The sequence below is a fragment of the Kryptolebias marmoratus genome, linkage group LG7, assembly GCF_001649575.2.
Source record: "Kryptolebias marmoratus isolate JLee-2015 linkage group LG7, ASM164957v2, whole genome shotgun sequence".
Taxonomy (NCBI): Eukaryota; Metazoa; Chordata; class Actinopteri; order Cyprinodontiformes; family Rivulidae; genus Kryptolebias; species Kryptolebias marmoratus.
In genome coordinates, this window is record NC_051436.1 from 5290943 (window position 1) to 5316991 (window position 26049).

General features: G+C 43.9%; 2 protein-coding genes across 4 annotated transcripts; one reads left to right on the top strand and one right to left on the bottom strand.

The window, feature by feature from the left end:
* hspa12b (heat shock protein 12B) lies at window positions 1-20913 on the top strand. Of its 3 annotated transcripts, XM_017428049.3 has the most exons (15): window positions 1-214; window positions 1536-1743; window positions 3362-3425; window positions 3832-3914; window positions 5514-5638; window positions 5727-5913; window positions 5989-6093; window positions 6175-6291; window positions 9040-9217; window positions 14920-15006; window positions 16823-16927; window positions 17008-17266; window positions 17361-17464; window positions 18315-18505; window positions 18581-20913. In XM_017428049.3, the coding sequence occupies exons 3-15, from the start codon at window positions 3380-3382 to the stop codon at window positions 19043-19045; spliced, it is 2052 nt and encodes a 683-aa protein (XP_017283538.1). In that variant the 5' UTR covers window positions 1-214; window positions 1536-1743; window positions 3362-3379; the 3' UTR covers window positions 19046-20913. The 3 variants fall into 3 exon arrangements, with proteins under 3 accessions (XP_017283538.1, XP_037832471.1, XP_037832472.1); XM_037976543.1 differs by lacking the exon at window positions 1-214 and having other exon boundaries at window positions 885-1743; window positions 2106-3425; XM_037976544.1 differs by lacking the exons at window positions 1-214; window positions 3362-3425 and having other exon boundaries at window positions 887-1743.
* cct7 (chaperonin containing TCP1, subunit 7 (eta)) lies at window positions 20671-25650 on the bottom strand. Its single transcript, XM_017428050.3, has 12 exons — window positions 25579-25650; window positions 24591-24674; window positions 24342-24411; window positions 24146-24252; window positions 23873-24051; window positions 23613-23784; window positions 23348-23512; window positions 23072-23260; window positions 22791-22888; window positions 22421-22553; window positions 21438-21644; window positions 20671-21358 (listed from the first exon to the last, which is right to left on the bottom strand). The coding sequence occupies exons 1-12, from the start codon at window positions 25582-25584 to the stop codon at window positions 21128-21130; spliced, it is 1641 nt and encodes a 546-aa protein (XP_017283539.1). The 5' UTR covers window positions 25585-25650; the 3' UTR covers window positions 20671-21127.
* Between the last annotated feature and the right edge of the window lie 399 nt (window positions 25651-26049).

The window sequence follows — 26049 nt, forward strand, 5'->3', positions numbered from 1 at the left end:
CGTCGACCGGCCCGAGTCAGGGATCTCTCAAAGTGGATTTGCAGAATTCTTGAACTCCGACATGCTCTAAAGTAATAAATCTCAGCGTGCAAAAGTGGCAAAAGACAGATGCATGCGAACTATAAAAGAGGCAATAAGGAGGAGGGAGCAGGAGGTGATGGCAGGATCTGTATGGGGCCCCCTGGTTTTTGGTCAACAAGGGGAGCTGTGCCAGGTAATGGCTTCCAGACACACACACACACACGTATACACTCTAATTTGATTTGGAAATCTGACAGGACTTGAAGACTGAGTGTATGTGAACATGTGTGTATACCTGAGGCATTTTCTTTCACATACTCAAGAGGTCTGGCTCCCTCTGTCCATGTGAGTTAGTCCCACTCTGTGTGTGTGTGTGTGTAAGCACTTGGGGTTAATGTATGCTTTCAATCACATCTCCAGTGGGGAGAAATCAGATCCCTGCAGGCTCGAGGAGGGCCTCGAGATCTAACAAAAACACACACACACACACACGCGGACGTAAGAAAACAAAAAGAAGAGAAACCAGAACGCAGCACTTTCTAGTGAAACGGTCCAAGTTTCGTGGCTTAAGAGGAGTAGTTATGAGCCATCAGCGTCTTACCTGCAGCAGAGAGCAATCAGATCGATCTCAGTTTGGAGAATCAGAGAGAACTTCAGGCTAACGGCTAGTTAGCTGAGTCCAAAGTAGATTTCAGCCACCTGAAACAACTCAATGCATTGTGTAGTGATGTGACCAAACCTTCTGCAAAGGAAGTCAACAAAGTCTGATAGCTTTTATTACCTTATTTAGTTTTATTCCTAATGCTTTCTGTTCCTTGTCTCCTGGCCTGTTTGCTGTTGAGACTTTTGTTGAGGCGCACAGGTTTTCCTCCCTTCCATAAATCACTCAAAAGACTATTTAATCAACGGAGACGCTTAAAAGAAAAGAAAAAAAGAGCTGCGTAGGTAAGTTCAGCGTTCGTTTAAGTTTGGCCCGACACACCTGGCTGCTTCCTGCCTTTGTCTGCAACAAGCAGGGGGAGGAAAAGCAACGTAAAGGAAAGCAAAGAGTTAAAAAAGTGGGAAAGTGAATGTCAGATATGCAAAAAGAGAAGGAACGATGAAGACAGGAAGCGCTAATTAAACTGGTGGATGCGGAGGAGAGAGGGCAGCATGACTCAGTCAGGATAAAAACACTAAAATGCTCCACCCTCAGCCTCCAACTTTACACTCAGCTTCATCCCAGTGAGGTAAATCCACCAGCATTCCCCCCTCATGGGCTGTCATAGCCCTCCCACTCCTGCAACTGGTTCATACAGTGTGTGTGTGTGTGTGTGCGTGTGTGGACACTTTTCCCTCTGACATTTGTTGCCAAAGCAGAAAGACGAAAAGTTTGGCTCCAGAGAGACAGAGCTGCAAATCTAAATCAGAACTCCACCGAGGAGGGGGAGAGAGACATAAGGAAGAGTGTTTTTTTTTTGTTTCTCTTGTATTTATTTCTCACGGAGCTCTCGCTGCTGATTTGTGCAATCCAGTTTCGGGGGAAACTCGCCAAGAAGCTTGGAGGCGTTTCACGTTTTCGGGGGGATATTCAGAGGAGCATCCTCCCGTATCCAGCAGCAACAGTTTCCTCCTGTCCTCCTTCCATTCATCGTTCTCCCTGGAACCTGATTCGGAGTTTGCAGACTTCCAGAGTTTGGGAATATTTTCTGTTCTTCTGTCAGCCATAAAGCACTTAAAGTGGTGAGTAAACTTTAACGGATAAAACTTTGACTGCTGATTGCTCTCTTGGGTCTCTGGGATGCAGAGAAATGAAATAAAACCTATTTTCCTTCTTTTTCCTTTGAGCTAAAAGGAAAAGCATTTTGCAGTATTTGTTCAATGAAGGCAACTTTTAAGAGTTATTCCAAAGTTTTCCATATAATCCAAACAAACTGAGAGCTCTATGAATAAAAAACAAAGTAGCTTTGGTCGATCTGTGGCTGATTTCAGGCTCAGAAGTAAAGAACGGAAAGGCTCAGATTTATAAATCAGCCGCAGCACATTGAGTTTGAAAGGATGATGAAGAAGAAAGAAAAACTGTTTCTCTCTGGTTTTATCATCAGATGACAACAGCCAGGAAGGAAAGCATCTCAGGCACTTTAAATAAACGCACATGAGTGCACAAAGTGACTTTTGCTTCTGTTATTCACAAGTGATTTGCTCCTGTAGTCCTGTAAGAGGAAGGAGATTTGTTTCATTTGCACCTGATGATCCCAGAACTACAACACAAAGACCCAGACCTCGTCCTCCGTCATGAAACATCAGACGCACAAATCCGTTTTAAGGAGGACAACGTTCCCTGAAACGAGTAAAAATGAATAAACAACTCATATTATCACAAGGATGTGTGAACACAGCATGTAAATCAGTATCACTTGTTCTACGTAAATGATGAATGGAAGATATTTTGATCCGTATGTACAGTATATACACACAAAACTATCAAAATGCAACGCAATTGTCATAAAAAATGCTCCGATTGTGTCTCATTCATTTCCTTTTTATGACTAATAAATGTTGTGTCCAAAATATATTAAACAATAAAGACACATAACCTAAAGATATGAAATACTTAGCATAAATAGACATTTATGTTTTAGTTGGGGGGTTATGAGCATGTCTGAATTTTATAAATACCATAAATAATTGGAGAACAAATGTCCTCCCCGAGTGATAAAAATGTGTTGTATATTTTTGAGCAGGCGATATCTATAAATCTGCGATCATGACCTAAAGCCGATCTGATTTGATCTGTTCATGGGTTTTTAGCGGTTGTATTAATAACACTCGTGCTGTTATAGACGGTTTTGGTCGAATCTCGAAAATAAATAAGAACATTGTGAGATCTGCTGGAGTTTGTATTCACTCGGTAACGTATAAATATTGGAATTTAAACATAGAGGCACTCATAGAAATCTGTTTTCCTCCATGTTTTGCATGAATTCTTTAACCCTCTCAGGCTCAAATTATGTTTTGGTAACAGGAAAAATCAGATTTTTGGTGAAATTATCATCTGAGTAAAATAGGGCTCATAAAATATGAATGAGGAGTAATTAGGTATATCCAATTTGCTGTTGCAAATCTGCAACGTCTGCCTTGAGAGGGTTAAGCATGTATTTAGACGTGCATGTCCTCCCGCACGTCCATCGATGAGTGCTGCAGCACCCGGCGCACCCTTGCTTCTAACAGCCTTGAACAGGGGGGTGGAGGATGGCATTTCTTTTCCATTTTAAATAATTGAATTTGGTGAAAACGGATCACACTTAGACCTGAATATTAAAGCACAAAGAGTTTTTGATGCGGGTGTGATTCCCTGCAGACTCTGGCTCCTGTAGAGATGGCTGACAGGGCGCAGCCAGATCCCAACGACCTGCAGACACCAGGTAACACACACACACACACACATTTTGTCTCCTACGGCAACCTGGAACAAGCAACTCGCTTTCCTTTCGTTATCTTTTGGCGTGAGAGCACCCCGCTGACCTCTCCCGCTTGGGAATATTACTCACTTTAGATTCCAGTGGCATTCCAGTCATTCCTGTTTATCCCAATTATGGAGACTCCTCTTCCAGAGGATCTCCAGGTCAAGTGTGGTTTTTTACCCTGACCTAACCTCAGCTGGAGGAGTACGGAACTGTCTTTTGTCACGATTAAGAAAAAACCAAAACAAAACCCAACTTTTCTCATCACTGACATCAACTCGGACAGACGTTTTGGTATTTCTGTTTAATTTGTGCGTGGAGTTCTTCCACCCTCATTTCTTATTCATGTTTCGACGCATTTTTGCAGGTGAGAATGTGTCCACGCCGTCTTCTCCCGCCACAGCCAGAAGTGACTGCAGCATCACGCCGCTCACGCCCTCGCCTTCGCCGGTAGCTGCAACACGCAGCCACTTACCACAGACACTCCCTCATTTCCGCTTTCTGCTCGCTTAACTTTATATAGAGCTTCCAGCTGTCATTAGTGGTTTATAATAAGACTTTAAATACACCTCTTACAGGGGAGAATATACCTAAAACGAAGAACTGAAAAGGGCAGAAAATGCAGAGCGGACAAGTTGTCGCTAACTTTAGCAAGTTAGCTAATCTGCTTGCTCTTCTGAAAGCCCCTCATTAAATATATGAATTAAAGAAATTTCAAATACATTTCATTCCTTCTTAAGATACAGAAACAATCACCCGCAATAGTTTATTCACTCTGTGACGTTTCTAAATGTGAACAAATAATTTAAACTTTCTACTTTTGTAGCTAAAACATGCTAACAGTAAGTTGTGCTAAGGCAACAACAAGCTAAAACACATTAACGATATATGTTTGCTCCTTTATTTATCATTTTTAAACTCCAATAACTTATTTTTTGTTTGTTTTTTAGAGTCTACGATTTTAAAGTTAACGATTCACTCATTTAGCATGTTAATATACGCTAAGATTAATAGGGAATGTGAAGCTACATTAAGGCTCTATCCACATTACTCAAAATATTACTTTAAAATAATATATTTTCTTTTTGTGTACATTATTTTAACAAAAACGCTGAACTGTCTAGGTTGTACAAATGTTCACATTAACAACATATCAAAACAGAGAGTAAAAAATATTAATAACGCAGCTAAAAATTCTCCCAAAACTCTTTTTTTAAAAAAATAACATTTAGTTTCCTTCCTGTTTTTAACCATTTCAGCACATGATGAAAGTCTGAAGGCAACTGAATTAAAATAAAGAAAGACATGACCCAGAAAACAAAACAAGACAAACAAACAAACAAAAAACAAACAGTAAAAACAGCTCCATTGTTGTTTGGGGTTTTTTGGAGGACAGTGAGCATCGTTTCCGAAAACCTTAATTTTTTCTGTCTGCATAGATCCCTACAAAACCCACTCATGGGTAGAAATAAAATATAAGGTCATTAGGTTTTTAGGAAATCAAATTACTAAAACTACTAACATAAAAGCCTAGTTTTATAAAACAAACAAATACATCAACAACAAAAAAAGAGCACCGTATCATCTTCTAATCTCTGCTTTGGTTTAGTTTGGCTGTATACTTGGACAAAAAAAAATCTAATTTGCTAGAAAATGGGAAAAAACTGAGGCAGAATAAGAGGGAAAAAATGGATTTTACCAGTTGAAGTTCAGTAATGCAGCCAAAGAATAAGATAAACAACATAAACCCAGAGGTCTGGACTGAATAATCACGTGTGATTCGTGCGTACAGATCACCCATTTTTGTTTCATAAACTAAAGAAAGTGAGACTGGAAGTAGCTCATATACAAGATGGACTGAGTTAAGAGGCTAGTTTTACAGTTTAAATATAAAAAACATGACTTTGACGGTTAGGAAGACATAAAAGTGGAGAAATTTCAGTTTCTCAGAGAAGCATGTCTATATTATTTAAATATATATTCACAATATTTGCTCATAAACCAAAGTGTTTTGTGTTTACACAGAAACCTGTTTTCTTTCTTTGGTAGAGGGTGGAGGTCCGACCCAGGATGGCGTGTCCATTTTCCGTTGTCGTGGCGATAGACTTTGGGACGACCTCCAGTGGCTACGCGTTCAGCTTCATGGAGGACTCAGAGGCCATACACATGATGAAGTAAGGCTCTGATTGGATTTTCTGCCGTCGTGATCGCTTGTGTTAGTTTCCACGCCTGACCGTTTCTGTTGCCCAAACTCCGCCGCAGACGCTGGGAGGGCGGCGACCCCGGCGTGGCCAACCAGAAGAGCCCGACGTGCCTGCTGCTGACTCCCGAACTGAGGTTCCACAGTTTTGGGTTCGCAGCGAGAGACTTCTACCACGACCTGGACCCGGAGGAGGCCCAGCACTGGCTTTACTTTGATAAATTTAAAATGAAGATCCACAGCACGAGCGTAAGCAACATATTTGACCAAAGCAGTCGCTTACGATGAGCAGAAAGTAACTCTGAGGTGCTGTTTTCTCTGCAGGACCTAACGATGGAGACGGAGCTGGAAGCGGTTAATGGCCGGAAGGTCAGGGCGATCGAGGTGTTCGCGCACGCCCTCCACTTCTTCAGAGAGCACGCTCTGAAGGTAAGGCCTCGGACGCTGGTGCAGCACGGCACCACGACCGAAGAACCAGGGCTGCTGTGACGATTCGAGGTTCTGCTTTAGGAGGTGAAGGACCAGTCGTCGTTGGTGTTGGAGGGAGAGGAAATCAGATGGGTGATTACGGTCCCGGCTGTGTGGAGACAACCTGCCAAGCAGTTCATGAGAGAGGCCGCATACCTGGTAGGCAAAACACGCCGCCCACACATCGCTTGTGCTTTCAGGTCAGGTTGTGCTTTTCCTTAAATTAAAAGAAAATAGGTGCTTTCGTGTGGGAAGGTTTTCCTCCACAGCATTTCTGAAACTAATTGCTAATTCGTCATGACGCTGCTGTTTTCCTGTTTTTATTTTTTCACTTTCTTTTCTAATCTAAGTACTTCTGCCCACTTTGTTCTACTTTAGCCGTTCATAAATCAAAATTGAGACCTTTAGTTCCTTCGTAAATATTTTCTTGAATAGAACAAACATGCTTCAGCGTAATTGCTGTATTTTTGTATTTGGATGCTTCCTTTAGCTTCCAGCTAGCTTTTTGCTACTTTTGCATTTTTTTCACTCTTAGCTAGCCGTCTTCTTTTAGCTTTAACAGCTCAATTTCAGCTGCTGCTTCAGCAAACTTGTTAGTTTTTAGCTACCGTTCTGCTACTTTTAACTTTTAGCTAGCTTTTTTGCTACGTGCAGGTACCCCGTTTGCTGCTTTTAGCTAGCATTTTGCTCCTTTTAGCTAGTGTTTTGGCTCTGTTAGCGTTAACCACCAGGTTTCAGCTTCCTTGGCGAGTTTTAGCAGCCGTTCAGCGCTCAGAAAATGCACTTTCCTTATGTTTGTATTTACAAACATGCTGCAGTCATCCACTGTCCAGAGAAAACTGTGTATTTGTACCAACTGAATGGTACTTTGACTAACTTGTTCATTGTACAATTACCATAAAGCCAGTGTGAGTCTTCGTGTCGGGGAAACGGAGGTGACGGGAAAAAAAAGATAAAGTATGAGATGAAGTCTGATGAGTTTTCCCACGCAGGATCACTTTCACTACACACACATTACAGAACAGAACCTCTCTGTCTGAATGCCTTCCCACCAAAACACACACCCTCTTTTGTGCATACAATAACCTGTAGGAAGAGACATATTCCTGTGAGAAAGTTCATGAACGTATGTGTCTGATTCTGCAGGACATTCGGAAAAACGGACTTAGCCTCTGGTAAAGTCGTTATCCCTCGCCAGACTTCCTAAAACATGAAGTAATCAGCAGTTTTTTTTTTTCATCTGCTACCCGCTCACCTGGATGAGTACATTAAGAAGTCAAATGCATGCACACTGTTACATGCACGCTGATAACAAAAACACACACACACACTTAATGCTGGCTCCTGGCTTGAGGCTGTTGGGGCGTGTGCACTTCCTGCTGATGATGATGTCATTAGGAACGAACAATAAGGGAGACCGGCGTACAAACACAGGAAGTGGAGAGCAGACCCCCGCCCTGCACGCACACACACACACACACACATTGTTATAGCCACTCAACTCCTCATGCATCAGGACCCGTACTCATTAAATCCATCATCCCGACAGAGAATCATTAAGGTTTTGTCGAGTTTCCATCTTGTTTTCATTTGTCACTCTGTGTTTATACGTCTTTCCACATGTTTATGCTGCACAGCTGTTCCTCAGCTCCACTTCTTCCTCACTCGGACCCCAGAACTTGTCCTTAGCTCCGTCCAGTCACGAACCGAATCATTTCAAACACCTAAAAACCGACATTCGAAAACAGAAGCCGCTTCTCTTATCGCCTGCCGCCAAAGGGAAAAAGGCGGGATTTGTTTTTACCTACGTTTGCATCTGCCTGTTAGCAAAATATCTCATAATTTAATGAAATTTGCACAAAGTAATAATCGTTACTAACCTTTTTACTGTTTGGAATTGACCAAATTCAAGATGGCTTGAATCACAACGATGGTTATAACTCAGTCGGTTTTACAGATATCGAGCTAAAGTTTGATGTGGTAGTAGCTGAGAGTCGCTCACAACTCATACTCTGAGTGTAACATTTCACAACATGTTAGAACAGTATTTTGAAGGTTATGTTGGGAAATGACAGTGGGAGCTGTCATTTCTCAACATAACTTGATCTGAGTCTAAAACTCTGGCTAAAATAACCGTAGCTTGTTTTCGTTCTTTGACAGCATTTAAAATTTAACCTTTTTATTAAAAAACTAATTCGTTGTTGTTGGGGTTTCTAGAGCACAAACTGATGGTGGGCGTGCATGAAACTGAATGAAAAGCTCCGTATCTTCTGTCTACATCGGGGGGCAATCCTGGTCCTCAGGGCCACCATCCTGCATGTTTTACTTGTTTCTCTGCTCCAACACACCTGTTTTAAATCAATGGGTGATTAACAGGCTTCTGCAGAACATGAAGAGGTGATTTAACCACTGAATCAGGTGTGTTGGAGCAGAGAAACAAGTAACACAAGTGGGATGGTGGCCCTCCAGGACCAGGATTGGAGACCCCTGGTCTACATAGATTCACCAAAATCCATTCCATTTTTTTCTCACAGAGACGAAATCTTTATCTAATTATGTCAATGTCAGTTTTATTTAAATGTGTGTGTAGCACATTTAAAACAACAGTAGTTGACCAAAGTGCTTCACAATTTACGCCAACCATCAAACATAGAACAAGATTAAAGCAAAACAAATTAAAAACACAGAAATATAAACAGTAAACGGAAAACAAGTTGAGTAAAAGTATCATAAAAACATGATTCAAACTGTATTAAAAGCCAGTGAAAACAGATGTGTTTTTAAAAGAGATTTAAAAAAAGGAAGGTTGTTCCAGAGAAAAAAGCCCTAATTATTCAAACTGAGCCACACAGTTGAGGTGCTTCGCCGTGTTCGTGGAGTCTGTAAAGTTTTTGCTGTGTCCTTCAGGCTGGTCTGGTGTCTCCCGACTGTCCTGAGCAGCTCCTCATCGCTCTGGAGCCCGAGGCCGCGTCCATCTACTGTCGGAAGCTCCGCCTCCACCAGGTGATCGACCTGAGCGTGCAGCTAATCCCAAACGGCCTGGATCTGGACGGGTCCCGGGCCTTTGACTCCAGCTTCAGACAAGGTACAGATGTGTGTGTGTGTGTGTGTGTGTGTGTGTGTGTGTGTGTGTGTGTGTTTGTTTTTCCTTGGCTTTTTGAAGACTCTTTGTCATTTGCATCAGCGTGAAACCACAACGTGTTCCTGGAAACGCTGTTGTCTGAAGTCCCTTGAGGGCTGTGGGTTTCATGCAGAGCGAAGGACTGAAGGGGGTACAGATGTGGCTCAGATTACTGTGCAGCGGTGTGACTTTGAACAGGTCAGAGAACAAGAAGAAGTTATGAAACAAACCACCGAATTTCCACACTTCCTTCAGCTCTTTCATTCTCCTCACACTGAGCCTGAAACACCATCTTTAGTCTTTACTTCAGTTGGTCATTTGTGGTCATTTCAGAAAACCGGGACTGTATTTTGCTCAACGGTAAAACGCTCAGTTCTGTGTTCTTGAAAATTGTTTGGTATTAAAGGCCTAGCATTCTTTGAGGGAATGCACATCGCCTGCCGCCTTCTGGAAAAGCATTTTAAACTTGAATCATCTTAGGATGAGAAGGGACATAGATCTAGTCAAACCTGATAAATGTGTTAGACGTACGTGTTGAGGATGATGCTCAGCTACTATCAAATCAAATTTTACCTCCATATCTGTCAAACTGTCTCAACTGCAGCCATTTTTCTGTTGGCTAACATTGATTAGCTGCGGCAGTCATCTTGAATTCTGTTGACTCCAAAAGCTAATCAGTTGTAAACGTACATCTGATGAGTACTTTCTGGGAGTTTCACTAAAATCTGTCAAGTGGCTCATGGGATATTTTGCTAACAGACAAACATTGTTGATGTCTGCAGTTAATGCCAAACGTTTTCAGCAAAAATACTTAAAAATGTGTTGGGCTCTGGGTATGAGTTAAGGACAACTCCCAGCTACTACCACACCAAATTTTAGCTCTGTATCTGTAAAATTGCCTGAGTTACAGCCGTTTTTGTGTTCACTGAGGTTGATCAGCTGTGGCGGCCATCTTGAATGGTGTTAAGTACAAAAGCCAACCAGTCGTAGATGTACATCCAGTGATTACTTTCTGAAAGTTTCGTTAAAATCGGTCCAGTGGTGTGTGAGATATTTCGCTAACAGACATGCAGAACGGACTGTAATAGTTAATGGCAAGTTTTAGGAACAGATCTTGCACGATCGGTTTGTGCTCAGGGTTTGTGTCGGGGATGACTCTCGGGTACTATCGCGCCAAATTTTAGCTCAATGTCTGAAAGATTTAATGAGTGATAGCAATATGTTTGTCAGCTCGGACTGCTTAGCTGTGGCGGCCATCTTGAATGTGGTTAAGTCCAAAAGTTAGTCAGTTGTAGATGTGCATCCAGTGAATACTATCTGTAACTTTAATTAAAATCTGCACGCCAGTTCACAAATTATTTTGCTAATGCAATGGGCTTATTTTTTATTTTTTAATGCACATTTACATTAGGATTCATAAATGCGGGGTTATTCCGTTTAGAGCCCCCAAAGTGCAACTCTCTGCTCACATTTCTGCAGGACAGCAGATGACAAGCCTGGCTTTCGGCGCAGGAAAGAACACGAGCGATTTGAAAGCTGGGAAAAAGAAACTCGATGCATAATTCAGCGCTCGAACGGGCCCTCCAAAATCCCCTGCAAAGGCCCACTTATACATATGCAGCCAGTGAGACACACAAAGAGCATTCACACACTCCAAACACAGGATATTGTAATTGGAACAAGGTGCAGGGAGAGCATGATCTCACCCCCTCCTGGCCCGTCACTCTCCCTCTCATTCACCCGCTTTCTTCTTCTTCTGCTCTTTCTCCGCGCATTCCTGTGCGAGCTCGGTCCCGTTCCAAGGCCTGGGCGGACAAACACACAAACACACACACACACTTGGCATCCCCGTCATGTTTTATTTTATTTTTTTTACTATCTTTAGCTTCTCCTCCACCTCGTTTCGCCTCCAAAGATAGCAGCAGGGGAGTCATTAAAACACGCACATGTACGTTTTCTTTTCTGCCGTTTCATGTAAATGGTTTCCAGACCCGTGTTCCTCATGAGATCGAGGCTTACATGACTGTGGCGGGCCTTTGTTTAGCTTCATTTATCACACACACACACACACACACACACTATGCCTTACGTCCCAAACCATCCGGGAATCTAAAATAAATCTTCTCTTTCAAGACAGATTTTGGTAAACGAGGCTGCTTACCAAAAGTAAGCATTCATTCTTCTTTTTTTTTTAAATTTTATAGTTTTTAATACTTGTACTTTTTTATGTAAACGAGTAAAATCCACTTTTACCAGTGCAGAGCTATGTTACAACACATTTATGTACATATTTCTGTTAAAAACAAAGTTTTCTCACCGTCTCACCAAAGAAATATTTATCTGATAGCTATACATAATACAGCCCAGTACTTACCAGGTACTTACCAGGTACTTACAGTGTACTAACCAGGTACTTACAGGGTACTTACAGAGTACGAACTGGGACCGATTACTCTTATTACTCTATTAGTACCTGAAAGTACCCTTTTACAGGATACTTATAGGGTCCTGCACCAGGTATGTACCTATTACTTGCAGGGTACATTCCAGGTATGTACCTGGTACTTACAGGGCATGTACTGGTTACTTACAGGGTACATCCTGTGACAAATTACTCGTATTAATCTATTAGTCCCTGTAAGTACCCTGTTGACAAGGAACATTCCAAGTATGTACCTGGTTGCTTACAGGGTACATGCAGGGTGACTGGGATGTATTATGAAGTGGCTTAGTATCTGTAAGTACCTTATTACAGGATACTTATACTGTCCTGCACCAGGTATGTACCTATTACTTACAGGGTACATTCCAGGTATGTACCTGGTACTTACAGGGCATGTACTGGTTACTTACAGGGTACATTCCAGGTATGTACCTGGTACTTACAGGGTACATTCCAGGTATGTACCTGGTACTTACAGGGCATGTACTGGTTACTTACAGGGTACATTCCAGGTATGTACCTGGTACTTACATGGTACATTCCAGGTATGTACCTGGTACTTACAGGGCATGTACTGGTTACTTACAGGGTACATTCCAGGTATGTACCTGGTACTTACAGGGTACATTCCAGGTATGTACCTGGTACTTACAGGGCATGTACTGGTTACTTACAGGGTACATTCCAGGTATGTACCTGGTACTTACATGGTACATTCCAGGTATGTACCTGGTACTTACAGGGCATGTACTGGTTACTTACAGGGTACATTCCAGGTATGTACCTGGTACTTACAGGGTACATTCCAGGTATGTACCTGGTACTTACAGGGCATGTACTGGTTACTTACAGGGTACATTCCAGGTATGTACCTGGTACTTACATGGTACATTCCAGGTATGTACCTGGTACTTACAGGGCATGTACTGGTTACTTACAGGGTACATTCCAGGTATGTACCTGGTACTTACAGGGTACATTCCAGGTATGTACCTGGTACTTACAGGACATGTACTGGTTACTTACCTTGCACTTACAGGGTCCTGTATCAAGCATGTACTTTGTAAGTACACTGTACATAACTGGTGAGTACCAAATTTGTGTCTCGTAAGTACCTGTTTTGTACCAGATACTTACAGGGTCCTGTACCAGGTATGTACCTGGTAAGTACCTGGTACATACCTGTGATTTAGCAGAATCTATCCTATAAGTACTAGGTGTGTACCTCCATAAGTTCCTGGTACATACTTGCTACTTTTCTTACAGGGTATGTACCTGGCACATACTTGGTACTTACGAAGTCCTGCACCAGGTATTTACTTGGTATGTACCCAATAAGTACCAGGTGCGTACCTGGTAAAGTCTGTACCCTGTAACTCTTAGGTACGTAAGTAATTTACTTTGCCAGATAAGTACCAGGCTGTATTATGTGATTCTAAGGCCATTATGTCCCATTTTGTGTGTTAAACTGTATATTCTGGGTTGTATAGATGTCAAACAGGCCGTCATGTACGTCCCGTTTCTGCCAGCTGTTTGTGACCCGGTTCTGTTTTGGTTGGCCTTCAGTCCTCGTTCCTAACCTGCCGAAAACACGGCGCTGAAACTCGAGCCCGTTCATTTCCAGCAAGTCATTCCGGCTACATGTTTTACTTGGATCCAGAGACCTCGGTCGGGTTCGAGCACGTGCTGTGAGCTTTTTTGGACTTTACATTTAAAAGCAATCACCGTCGTCAGACTGAAAGCGGTGATGTTTATGTTTTGGACCGAGCTCCCCCTTTGCGTTAAAAAAAAAAAAGACTCCTAATTCTTCAGCACTCACCCGACATTAAGTGTGTTTACACAGATGCGCAAAAAATGTTTGAAAGGCTGGAAAGCAGCTCGAAGTGGTGAAAAGTGGGGATCCTTCTGAGAGTTTGCAGCTGGATGGAGTCCATATGGAAAGCTGTGGAATGGTTTCATTCAATTAAAGAAGCCTGAAAATTGAATATACATGTAAATATTTTTAATTATTTTACAATGAATCTGCAACGACTCCATCGTAAAAGGTTGTCGGAGTGGCTTTGGTCATATTAGGTTTTGCTTTTTTCTACAAATCCATGTTTTAAAGAACTTTCCACTCCAACGATACTTCAGGCACTTATCTTGTTCTATGACGAGTAACCACGCCGACAGGGGAGATGTTTACATGCCAGAGCTGCTGGTTTATCTTTCCAAAGTCCTTTTTAATGCCCGAGTGACCTCCATTGACGGGACTTTGGAGATGCAGGGCTGGAGCGAAACCGAGATAAAGACTGAAGGGGTTTGAACGGCTTCTTCCCGCGGTCGAAAATGGAACTTTCAGGTTCAAAACAAAATGAGCTTGGAGATCTCACACAGTATGATAGAAATACAGTTTTATGTGTTTTATCAAGACATAGCTGAAGGAACGTATTTCTGACTCCAGAATCTTGCAATTTTATGGAAAGAAATGGCATCCAGGGTAACACGAGTGCTTGGTAACAACCTGAAGCACTTTAGAGGCTCTTGTTACCCTATAAGTACCTGTAAGTACCCTGTTACAGGATACTTACAGGGTCCTGTACCAAGTATGTGTCGGGTTTGTACCATGTAAGTACATCTATCTGTCACAAAGACACCATTTGTTCCCATTTTTTAAGCTAAATCTTTGAAAAATACCAAAGAAAACAGTTCAGTACACATAAAACTGCATTTTAGCAACATGATGATTCCCAAAGAGCACTTGGAATACATCAATAAAAGGTCCTGCATCTTTGCTGTTATTATTTATTTCATTTTTGAAGTCTTTTCCATTTTTTAAGACATGCCTTTCAGATATTGTTTATCTGATATTTGTCTGTTTGTCCTCCACATGTCCAGTTCCCTCCCTTTTTGAAGCACCAACAACCATTGATTTACATTACATTAGTAATGTAAATCAATGGTTGTACTACAATGGTTTACTACATTACTACATTTCATTAGGAATGTAGTAATGGTTGTAAATCAGTGCTAACTGCATGTCGAGTCAGTCTCATTACTCTCAGAAATGTATTTAACTATAACTGTAACTCTAAACCCACTGAAATCACATTTAATTTCAGAACGTCACATTATCATTAATCTTGTTGTGACATTTTACTCTCAGATGTGCAGAAGAAGTTCTGCTCAGATGTTGCCGTCTTTTATACAAACCTGCAGTGTTTTTGGTTTGTGTTTGTTGCAGCGAGGGAGCAGCTGAGACGATCCAGACACAGCAGGACCTTCGTGGTAGAAAGTGGGACGGGAGAGCTGTGGTCAGAGCTGCAGACTGGTAAGTGTGTGTGTGTGTGTGTGTGTGTGTGTGTGTGTGTTTCAGGGAAGACAGGCCTCTCGTGTCGAAGATATCGATGGTTTTGACCTTCACCCCACGCTGACGCATCCCCGTCTTGTGTTTGGGACAACCGGTGCGCCGCGTTCTGTCGTTGCACAGCTTGAAACTCGTCTCACACCCGCCAGCTGCTCGGACTGGGCCAGAGCAAAACACGAGACTCACGTCCCAGAGCGTTGGCGGGAGAATAAGATCCCTCTGAGGAAGGAAAGAAAGTTTCCAACTTTGCTTGCTTCATGTGCAGCTGCTCCTTTCTGTTGAACCGCGACAATAATCTGAGGAGCCACGAGGCCCTGCTGACCTTCTCTGCTCTCTTTCCTGTCCACACACACACACACACAGGAAGGACCCAGCCCATGAGACTATCTGCCTCTACGCTGTAAATCCGTCAAGGGATTACAAACCCCCTTTATGCTTCCTTTCTTCTGTTTAATATGTCGTTTCTTTGAGTGTCTGTTTATTTTATTTCTCTCACGTTTTTCACATCTGTATCACGTCGTGTTTAGGTTGCAGTCAGCTGAAACCGAGTGCTTCACGGGAACCGATCCTTATCTCGGGGTGTATTATAAACACCTAACAGCCGTCACGAACGCCTAAAGCTCGTTTGCTTTTGAGACGGTCCTGGTTTGACGTTTTAAGGGGAAACTTGCAAACGCATAATCTTTCGAAAAAAAAAAAAAAGACAAGAAGAAAAGCGTCATCATCCACATTCTTCCTTCTAACTTTAAAGGAGCACAATAAGCTGTCTCAAATGACATTTAACAAGTGCTGCACGTCTAAAGGAGTAAGCCTAGACGAAATAAGACACAGGCCAGTGCAGAAGTTTTAAACCAGCTCTAATTTTGTTATATTTTGCTTCCAAAAGCCAGATGTTTTCTTTTTTTGTACATGAATCAAACACAGACCTGAGATAGGCATCTTCCTTTCGATGCAGATGTGTCAAGCTCAAGGCCAGAGGGACAGAAACAGAACAGCCTTTGTTGCAGTTTTATCCTTCCCACAAGATGTTTTAAATCTAATACAACTGGTTTGTATAGAAAACTGAGCATACTTAGTGCAGACGTCCATCTATCCGTCCTCTTATCCGTGGTCGGGTCGTGGAGGCAGCAGGTCCAGGAGGGAAACCCAGACCTCCCTCCTCCTCAGAGGCCCTCCAGCTCCTCCTGGAGGATCCCGAGGTGTTCCCAGACCAGAGAGGATCCAGAATCCCTCCGGTGAGTTCTGGTTCTGTCTCATCCCAGTGGGACATGTCTGGAAAAACTTCCAAAGGGAGGCGTCCCAGTCAGACGCCTGAACCACCTCAGCTGGCTCCTTTCGATGAGGAGGAGCAGCGGCTCTACTCCGAGCTTCCTCCTCACCTGATCTCTGAGGCTGAGCCTGGCTGCCCTACGAAGGAGGCTCGTTTCAGCCGCTTGGATCTGGGATCTCGTTCTTTCAGTCATGATCCAAACCTCATAACTTCAGGTGAGGGTTGGATCGTAGTCGGACCGGAGCTTTGCCAACAGACCGGACTCCTTCCCCTGCTCCATCCTCGTGAACAAGACTCTAAAATAGCCGAACTCCTCCGCTTGAAGGAAAGAGACTCGGTCGGACTTCTAAATGCTAATTAGCCAACTTTGAAGCCAATAAAATAAAAAAAAATTAATTTTGACGTGGGAAAAACCAACGGAGAACATCCAAATGAGACCGATCAAACTCTTGCTGATGGATTTGCAACAACCCCCCCCCCAGTCTGAGTATTTTTGCTGTCTTTCTGTAGGTGACAGGTACGTTGTTGCAGATTGTGGAGGAGGAACCGTTGATTTGACGGTTCATCAGATTGAGCAGCCTCAGGGAACACTTAAAGAGCTCTACAAGGCTTCAGGTACAATTTTTTTTTTTTCCACACTATTCAGAAATGCTCTCACTTCCAGCAGTTTCTAAAGCAGGTGTCTTGTCTTCCAGGCGGTCCTTACGGTGCCGTCGGTGTGGACCTGGCTTTTGAGGCCATGCTGTGCCAGATCTTTGGCGAGGACTTCATCCAGAGCTTTAAAGCCAAGCGGCCGGCGGCCTGGGTGGACCTTATGATCGCGTTTGAAGCCAGGAAACGGACGGCATCGCCGGGGCGGGCCAACGCCCTGAATATCTCCCTGCCCTTTTCCTTCATCGACTACTACAAGAGACACAGAGGGCAGAGCGTGGAGGCCGCCCTGAGGAGGAGCAAGTGAGTAGGGGTGAAAGGTCACAGTGTCTGATTATGGGTTTAAGGCTGTAGAAGTCAAGCCTTGTCTCTCTCTCTGTGTGTGTGTGTGTGTCAGTATGAAGATAGTGAAGTGGTCGTCCCAGGGCATGCTGCGACTGACGCAGGAAGCTATGAACGAACTCTTCCAGCCCACAATCGGCAACATAGTCAAACACATAGGTAACAAACACGCAAAGACCAAACACCTGGGCAGACCCTTTGGCTCGCTTACTTCCCCTCCCGATTTATTCCCACACTGTTGATTTTGTGTCACCAGGCACAGGTTTAAGTAAAATATACTTGTGGAAGCGCGCTGTTCGGGGTAAAAACTGGCCTGCGCTGACGTGTTATAGGAAGAAACACAAAACAAAACAAAATGCAAAGGCTTTCAAAGAAAAGATGACGACATTTGGCTACAGAACTTCAATTAAACGATTTAACTAATGAATCAAAGGACAATAAAATGATTCAATGATACGATTTATTGTCCCATTGGAGACATTGAGCCATAGCCACAAAGTCATCTGAGTCACTGTTAATTTAAAAATGCTGATTCGTTTGTTTTGACTAACCCAAACTGTTTTTTAACGACCGACCTTAAAGAGCGATCGTCTGCTGAAACAGTCATCCAGTCACTTCTCATTTTGTCGTCTTTGAAACATCATAAAAGTTTGGCAATGCTGTCAGACGACAACGGACAAAAACGTGACTGGATACGAGGGCCAGACCACGCAAACACAAACTCATATCCAAGCATAATGGCTTCCATGGGTTTTTATTCTAGGTGATGGTGACCTAATCTTGGGGTTTTCTCTGAACTCAGCTGTTTTAAATCCGCCACATTCCAGTGGTGCGTTTAATACCAAGGGACTGGTTTTCCAGAATGCGAGTCTGCTGGTTTGAAAGGTCAAAAAGGTCGTTTTTAGTGAGTTGTTTTCAGGGGTTTGTGAGCGTAGCTGATGGGAAGGAGGTTGAAAATGAAATCCTTTGAGAAGCACACACCGTTCAGCGTTGTCTTCTTTCTCGACAGAGGAGTTGATGATGAAGCCGGAGGTGCACGGCGTGCGCTTCCTCTTCCTGGTCGGCGGTTTTGCGGAGTCGCCCATGCTGCAGAAAGCAGTCCAGAGGGCTCTGGGAAGGACGTGTCGCATCATCATCCCTCACGACGTGGGGCTGACCATACTGAAGGGCGCCGTGCTGTTCGGGCTGGATCCCACCGTGGTAACGGATCAGGAGCACCGGGCGGTCTGAGAGGAGCGAGCTGACACGCGAACTAACGGCCTCTCTCTCCCGCAGGTTCGGGTGCGACGGTGCCCGCTGACCTACGGGGTCGGCGTCCTGAACCGGTTCCTGGAGGGACGCCACCCCCGAGACAAACTGCTCATCAAAGACGGCCGCGAGTGGTGCACGGACATCTTCGACCGCTTCGTCTCCATCGACCAGTCGGTGGCTCTGGGGGAGGTGGTGAGGCGGAGCTACACGCCCGCTCGGGTGGGCCAGCGGAAGATCATCATCAACATCTACTGCAGCGCGACGGATGACATCACGTACATCTCCGACCCCGGCGTAAGGAAGTGCGGGACGATAACGCTGGACCTGCCCGAACCTTTACCGCCACCCGGAGCAGTGGGCGGAGCCGGAGCGGAGAGGAGAGAGATCAGGGCGACCATGCAGTTCGGAGACACGGAAATCAAAGTCACGGCCGTCGACGTCATGTCCAACCGGTCCGTCCGGGCGTCCATCGACTTCCTGTCCAACTAACGAGCAGCAGGAAGAGGCGTCAGGGTTGAATCTGACCAAAACTGATCCAACGGGGGAAAATCAGCCCCTTATTTCAGACTTTGGGGGGAATTTTCACGTTGAAAACCTTCACCCAGGCCTTCAGAAGAAATTATCACCTGTTCCAGCGGAGACTCTCACGTCACAGCATATAAAGCTGTCACCAGAACCTCTTAAATAGACAAAAACACGACTCAGTTATGTAAGCTGGAGGCTCGTTAAGGAGTATTTTAAACTTTTATACCTCTGTTATCTAAAGACCTGAAACAAGTATGCTACCTAGAGACTCACTCGTTGTTAAATTCAAGGACCTCTTCATGATATTATAACTGATACCTCATTTAAAAAAAGGGTTTCCTTGGACTGAAGCTTTGTTTTTCTAACGTGGTGCTCCATCTAGTGGCGAAAAGACGAAAGGACATGTATAGAAATCAAAGCAAGGATCTTGAGTTAATAAGTTTTGTGATATCCTATTTTAGCCATCGTGTTAACCCTTACTGGAAACGCAGACTTGGGTAAACCTGATTTTGTTGTTAATCCACACAACTCTGGACCCTGGTTTCCAAAAACACCACCAGCTGAAAGAATAAAGGCGACACTCCTGTGAGGACGGGGCCCCAAACATTTGCTTCGAAATGCAAAAATGCAATTTTACGTAGAAGCTGCCTTGTTGAATTATGCCTCAGCACACCCTAACGACCCTCAGAAGGGAGGGAGAGCGATTTGCATGCAAGTTTGCTCGCAAGAATTCTCCATTTTCATCGGAAAAGCATCTCAGCTGAGTAACAAAACAAGAAAAGCGATCTAAACATTTAGGATTTGCCTCGTTACGCCAACATCAGCCTCAGGTTTTCTGAAATTTTGAGGGATTCATTGGCTTCTTTACCTTCTAATATGTTCGAGAAGGATCACAGAGTCAAAAATGTACCAAAAATAAACGCCACAGGGCGCTAAAGCTCCATGCAGCTACTGTAAGATGAAGCTCTGTCGGCACTAATCACCATTTTGAGCTATTATTTAAAATCCCTGATAAGTGCAGCTTTTATAAAAGGTTCCTGCAGGAAGAAAACTGGGGGACGTTACTAAATACAGCTTTATGGAACTGACTTAACTCTTAAAATAAGCTTGAGAAACACTATTTGTAAGCATGATCACATTTCCCAGCATTACAGCAAGTGAATCTAAATGAAGGTAGCCTTAAAGGTTAGATTTATATTCATGGAAAAACACAATTACTGTCAAACTTTTCAACTCTGTTGCTGGAAACTGTTTGGTACAAAGAATTGAGAGGAATCTTGAGATTTTTTTAAAAAGTTGTGACATTGTGATCAGCCAAAGTGAATATTTCTAACCGTCAAATCAAATCAACACATTTTGGTGCATCTAACCTGTTTTATTTTTGTTTCCTGTAATAAACTTCACACGTTTCTAATTAAAACGTTAATGTTTGATTTAAGTTTTTAACTACCGAGCTGAGATGTTTTAAAACAAATATATATACTGTTTAACTACATTTGTTTGTCTCTAAATCTCAAGTACTGATGTGTTTAAAGACTTTATTCTCAGTTTATCACCAGCTTTGAACAATAAGACCAAGAACAGATCGGTCAGAGTGACTCCAGCTGTGAGTTTATTGATAAGAATGGTCCAATAAATAACTTCACGCAGCATCGCCAATAAACCGCTCGACATCCTTTCAGTGCTTCTTTTCTAACATTCAACCAAACCAGACAAGAAGTTTGAGGCTTCGGGTCACAGAGGCTAACCTGGCCTGAGGGCGACAGGCGAGCGGCTGCTGTTTTTCTTCCGTTTTACTCAGTTAGGGGGGGAGGATGCTTGAAATGTTAGAATTAACAGGTGAAAAATGCAAGTGGAAAACAAAACAGACAAGAAATATCAACAAGAAGTCCACAGAATCTGGGTTGTAACCGATAAACGTCTCCCCCCACTTTTTTGTTTTTCAGCCATTTTACGCAGAATTCGAATCCAAACGCAGATAAACGCCTAAAGAAGACCTGGAAGTGACCCGTCAGCTGCTGTCTGCGACCTTCTCCCGCTCTCTCGTTAGTGGGCGTGTGGTCTCCCGCGGCCTCTCCCCCTGCCGGCGCCGCCCGGCGGCCCGTCCATGCTGCTGCGGGGGTTTTTGATCGTCTCGTCCACCGACAGGATGAGGCAGGCCGCCTCCGACGCCGCCGTCAGGGCGTTGATCCTCACGATGGACGGCTCCCAGACGCAGGCGGTGAAGTTGTCGGCGATGTCCTCGTTGTTGATGTCCACGCCGTACCAAATGCCGCCCTGTGAGGGGAAGTCAGCATCAACGCGGGCGGAACATCGGAACAAACCGAGGGAGGGGGGCGGGTCACCGGTTTCCTACCTGTGCGTGTTTGGCGCGCAGCTTGTTGAGGATGTTCGTGGCATCGAAGCCGGCGTTGTCACACAGCTGGCGGGGGATGATCTCCAGGGCCTTGGCGTACGCTCCGATCAGCAGCTGCTGCTTCCCGGGGATGGTCCTGGAGTAATCCCGCAGGTACTTGGACAGCTCCATCTCGATGGCCCCGCCTCCCGCTACGATGGAGTCGTTCTGCAGAAAGAGTGAACGAGTCAGCTTGATCAGACCACAGACGGGGCAGAAGGTGGGTCCGGATCAAACGCTTGGATTTAGAAAGGCTGTAGGTTGTAGTGTCAAGACGAGAAGGCACATCTTCATCAGAAAGTCTCGTGAGCCGTGTGGCTGTTTTACGCCTGCGGCTAAATTAAGAAAACTTTGAGACGACTCTCCAACTACTCTGAGAGAAAATATGTTGAAGAAATTCTTCTTAAAACGCTCGAAACTCCAGCGACAAGTCTGCAATTCACAAGATGATAACGAGAACTGCAACTGTTCAGAGACATTTTGGAGACTCCTTTGTACCTTAAAATAATTTTATCACTAAAAGGCAGACAAATTCTGAATAATTCTGTAAACATTTGTCACCAGCAGGAGTGTTTAACCCCAAACAAGTACGAACAACGAGCTCAAACAGATGGGAAGCTCAGGAAATCCTGGAAAACTCAAATCAGAAGAGTTAAAAGTTTGAGTCTCGTGTTTCTTCCTTTATGCGATGCTTTGCTTCACAGCGATAAGACACACCTCAATCCTTTCTTCACAACAAACTACTCGCTCATAGTTTCGTTTCAATTAGTCCAAAAACGCAAATCAATTATAAAGTGACACTTTTAAATTAAAACCTAAAATCTAAAACTTCTGGTTTCCATCGTGTTGCATCATAAGTTCAGCCAACGTTCCCAAATCGGCTCAAAACAAATCCTGTTAAAAAATAATCAGCACGATGCGTGGCGCGTAAAAGCGTAACGGACCTTGATGGCTCGGCGGACGATCATGATGGCGTCGTGCAGCGACCGCTCCGTCTCCTCCGTGAACTGCTCGGCTCCGCCCCTCAGGATGATGGTGCACGTCTTCGCCTTGGGGCAGCCCTTGAAGAAGTTGTACCTGTGAGAGAGAACGAGCGCTTCAAGCACCGCGTTCGCAGTTCAGACGGGATCGACGCCGCGTTCATTTCAGACAAACAGGAGGGTTTACGTAGAGATGCTTCAGCAGCAAAAATACGAAACAATTAAGAGTCTCGCCAGCCTATTCTAACTGTCCCACAAGACGTGAAGTTAGATGAAATTAATATTGTTAAAGAGAACAGATGCGGGAGGACCGTGTATCCTCGAGTTCTCCTACCTCTCTCCTCCCACCTGGACCTCTTCAAACAGCTCACACTGTCCCAGAACATCATCTGTCAGAGCTCCTACAGACGTCTGGATGGAGCCTCCGCAGGCCTGATGGTCACATTCAACACAAACACATCCATTCTTTTACATCAGCACAAATATTCAGGTTCAATTCACTCCAACAAGGCTGCATTTTTACTAAAAAAGGCTTGTTTTTAGTCAACTAAAACTAAAAACATTTTGTTGTTTTTAGATAAGCTTCATGATTCGTTCAATTTGTTTTCTTCTTACCATCATGGTCCTTTTCAGATCCTCCTCCTGCACCCGGCCGGCACAGAACAGGTCTCTGTCGGCGAAGTACTGGGTGGCCACGTCACCGATGGGCAGCTTGGATAAAACCACCTTGGCTCCCGACTGATAGATCTTCTCCAGCTTGTCGTACAAGATGTTCCACTCAGCGTCCACGATGGCCTGGTAGTCCTGAAGACGAGGTTGGACAAACGTCAAGTTTTATACTGAGGAAGAGAAGAAGAAGAAAACGTCCAGTTTGCTGCGTCGACGTCACACCTCCACAGATTTCACACGGACTTCTGCGTTGTCCTTCTCCGCCTTCAGCTCCAGCTCCACATTCAGCAGCGCGATCTTTGGGTTGTCGTAGCATTTCGGCTGCATCTCGAAGCCGGCGTAGGAGAAGGTTTTCTTGAAGGCGACCCCGGCAATCAACTGGGAATCCTGACCGGAGAGGGGAAAACGCAAAATAATACATCCAGAGACTCCAGATATTACACGGCGAAGGACAAGTTTCTAATAGTTTCTGAGCAATGACACCGACCTCGAGGGCTCCTCCCTGGACCTTCTTGATGCCGATCATCTTCAGAGACATCAGCTCTTCCAGAGACATGACGGCATCCACCACCATCTTGGAGAAGAAGTCCTTCTGCCCGGCGATCAGCTTGGAGTTCAGAGCCGTGGCGGCGCATTTCTCCAGCAGCTGCCTCTGCTCCCTGAGGGGGCGGGAAACACAAAGTTTACGACCCGACCGCACAGGAGGAAGTAAACAAATCTCACCGGCAGACAGAGGGGGACGCTCACTGCTTGTCGTCTTTCTTCACGGAGACGGCGATTTCCTTGATCTTGTTGACGGCGAGGTTTGTGGCAGTGCGGAACGCCCTGATGATGGTCTGAGGGTGGAGCCCCTCCTCCACGTACGGCTTCAGCTGCTTCAGGAACTCTGCGGACAGGAGGGTGACGGATGTGGTGCCGTCGCCAACCTGAGGATCAACGCAGGAGCAAAAACGAACACGAGTCAGCTCGGTATGCATGGGGATTTAGACGCCTGCTCTGCCGATGGGACACGACGCTCACCTCGGCGTCCTGGGAGCGAGCGATGTCCACCAGAGTCTTGGCTGCAGGGTGAACCACATCCAGGAGTTTCAGAATGGTGGCGCCGTCGTTGGAAATCGTGGCTTTACCTGGAAAACGCAAACATTCGCGCGTTTCATTTAGGAAAAGCTTAAGATCTGGATGGTTTTTGTGTCTTTACTGATCCGCCTCTCCCCACCTCTGCCGTCCACCATCAGTTTGTCCATCCCCCGGGGTCCCAGGGTGGTCCGGACAGCCTCAGCGATCACCTGCAGAGAACGTAAGAGGTGCATTCAGGGACTAAAACACTTCTCAGACATTCCTTTGTTTCAGACTACCACTCTCATTCTTCAGCAAAAGGGTTGGAATGTGTTTTAAAACCAGGATTCAGTTAATTAGCCGTCATGTGAACAAAGTAAAGACAAATACGAGGACAGATTCCTCTGACCTGGCAGGCATTGATGTTGCTGATGAGCTGAGGAATGCCCTGAGACGTGTCTGTCCCCTCCTTCAGCAGGATTACCGGTGTGGGCTGCAGGAAAAAAAAAAGAAAAATCAAACCAAAATAACAATTAAATGCCTGGAAGGAATGCTCTCAAGACTCGTATTTTAAGATTATACCTAAATTTAAATAAAGTAAACAAAAACAACACAAATTTATGGTTGTAAACTTGTTTTTTCTACAATCAAATTCAGTTTAATCACCACAACATGCACTTCTGCAAATCACGGTGTGTTCGGATGGGCAAAGTTACACATCAAAATCAACCCTGAGCCAATTTATTAACATATTATCACAATCCTACTATAACACTGACTCCTCATCTTCAAATTAAACAGCTTTGTAGCCAAAAATGGTGATAAAAACACCATCAGAAATGAAGTTGAGTGAGTGGCAGTAAATACCCGGATGTCTTCACTTTAGCCTGCACATTTTTTTTAACTTAAAGAAAGTCCGAAAAGAATAAATAAAGCCTGCTAAATCTGGGCAGGCTTGAATTAAGCTTTATTTTTTATCAGGACACATGCAGGCTTTATAACAAAGAAGCTTCCTATGCTGCAACTATTTGATTAAAACAAGCAGATAGACGATCACAAATCAAACCAAACCAAAAATGCAGCAAATTATTAAATTATAACCCTTAAAGTGGCCGATTAATTTTGTCTATTTATCCTTTTATGTTCGGTTATCTTCAATACACAAGCTGGCATCGCCCCTAGCATCATACGCCCATTGATTACAGGATGCTAACAGTTTTTGGCTAACAATTTAATCGTCTTTTATTAACAGATTTATACGAAATAACAGCTTTTCGACACTGCCAACAGACAGTTACATCCAGTAAAAATGACTCAGGTACAAACGCGGACCGATAAACTACAGGATGGAGACGGATTATGGCTCGTTAAGGGAACGTGAATGCTAATTCACTCACCATCATCTTTGCAGTTCCTTCGAGAAGCTTTCCACCGGCATCCCATCCCACAATGCTTTGCGGCTCTGGGCTGTGTTCAAGAACAAACCGCCATATATTCGTCAACGGCTTGAAATCTGTATTGAACGTTTGCTTTAAGTTTATAAAATAATATAAAATAATATAAAAACAAGACTAGGTAGTCATATCCTTATTAATGGCATTAATGCTGTATAATATGCAGTTTTTTTAAAATAAATTCTGCTCAAAAACTGTAGAAATAACGTATTTAATTTAGATTTGTTTCGTGTATGTATAGTTAAAAACATGTTATTCGTGAATATTTTTTTTGCATTTTCTTCTTATTTGTGAGCAATAACAAATTAAATCTTCATCAGAATCGCATGTGTCAATGTTTATAAGTTAAAATGTTAAATTATCTTCAAATTAAACGGACCTTGTAGTGCTTTTGAACGCAGCTTTACAGAGCCT

Coding starts and splice junctions, on each gene's coding strand:
- hspa12b (XM_017428049.3), top strand. CDS start 3,380: ATGGCTGACAGGGCGCAGCCAGATCCCAACGACCTGCAGACACCAG. Junction 5,914..5,988: donor TGAAGATCCACAGCACGAGC/GTAAGCAACATA, acceptor TTTTCTCTGCAG/GACCTAACGATGGAGACGGA. Junction 17,465..18,314: donor CAACATAGTCAAACACATAG/GTAACAAACACG, acceptor CTTTCTCGACAG/AGGAGTTGATGATGAAGCCG.
- cct7 (XM_017428050.3), bottom strand. Junction 23,785..23,872: donor GTGAAGAAAGACGACAAGCA/GTGAGCGTCCCC, acceptor CCGCCCCCTCAG/GGAGCAGAGGCAGCTGCTGG. Junction 22,554..22,790: donor GTCCAGGTGGGAGGAGAGAG/GTAGGAGAACTC, acceptor TCTCTCTCACAG/GTACAACTTCTTCAAGGGCT.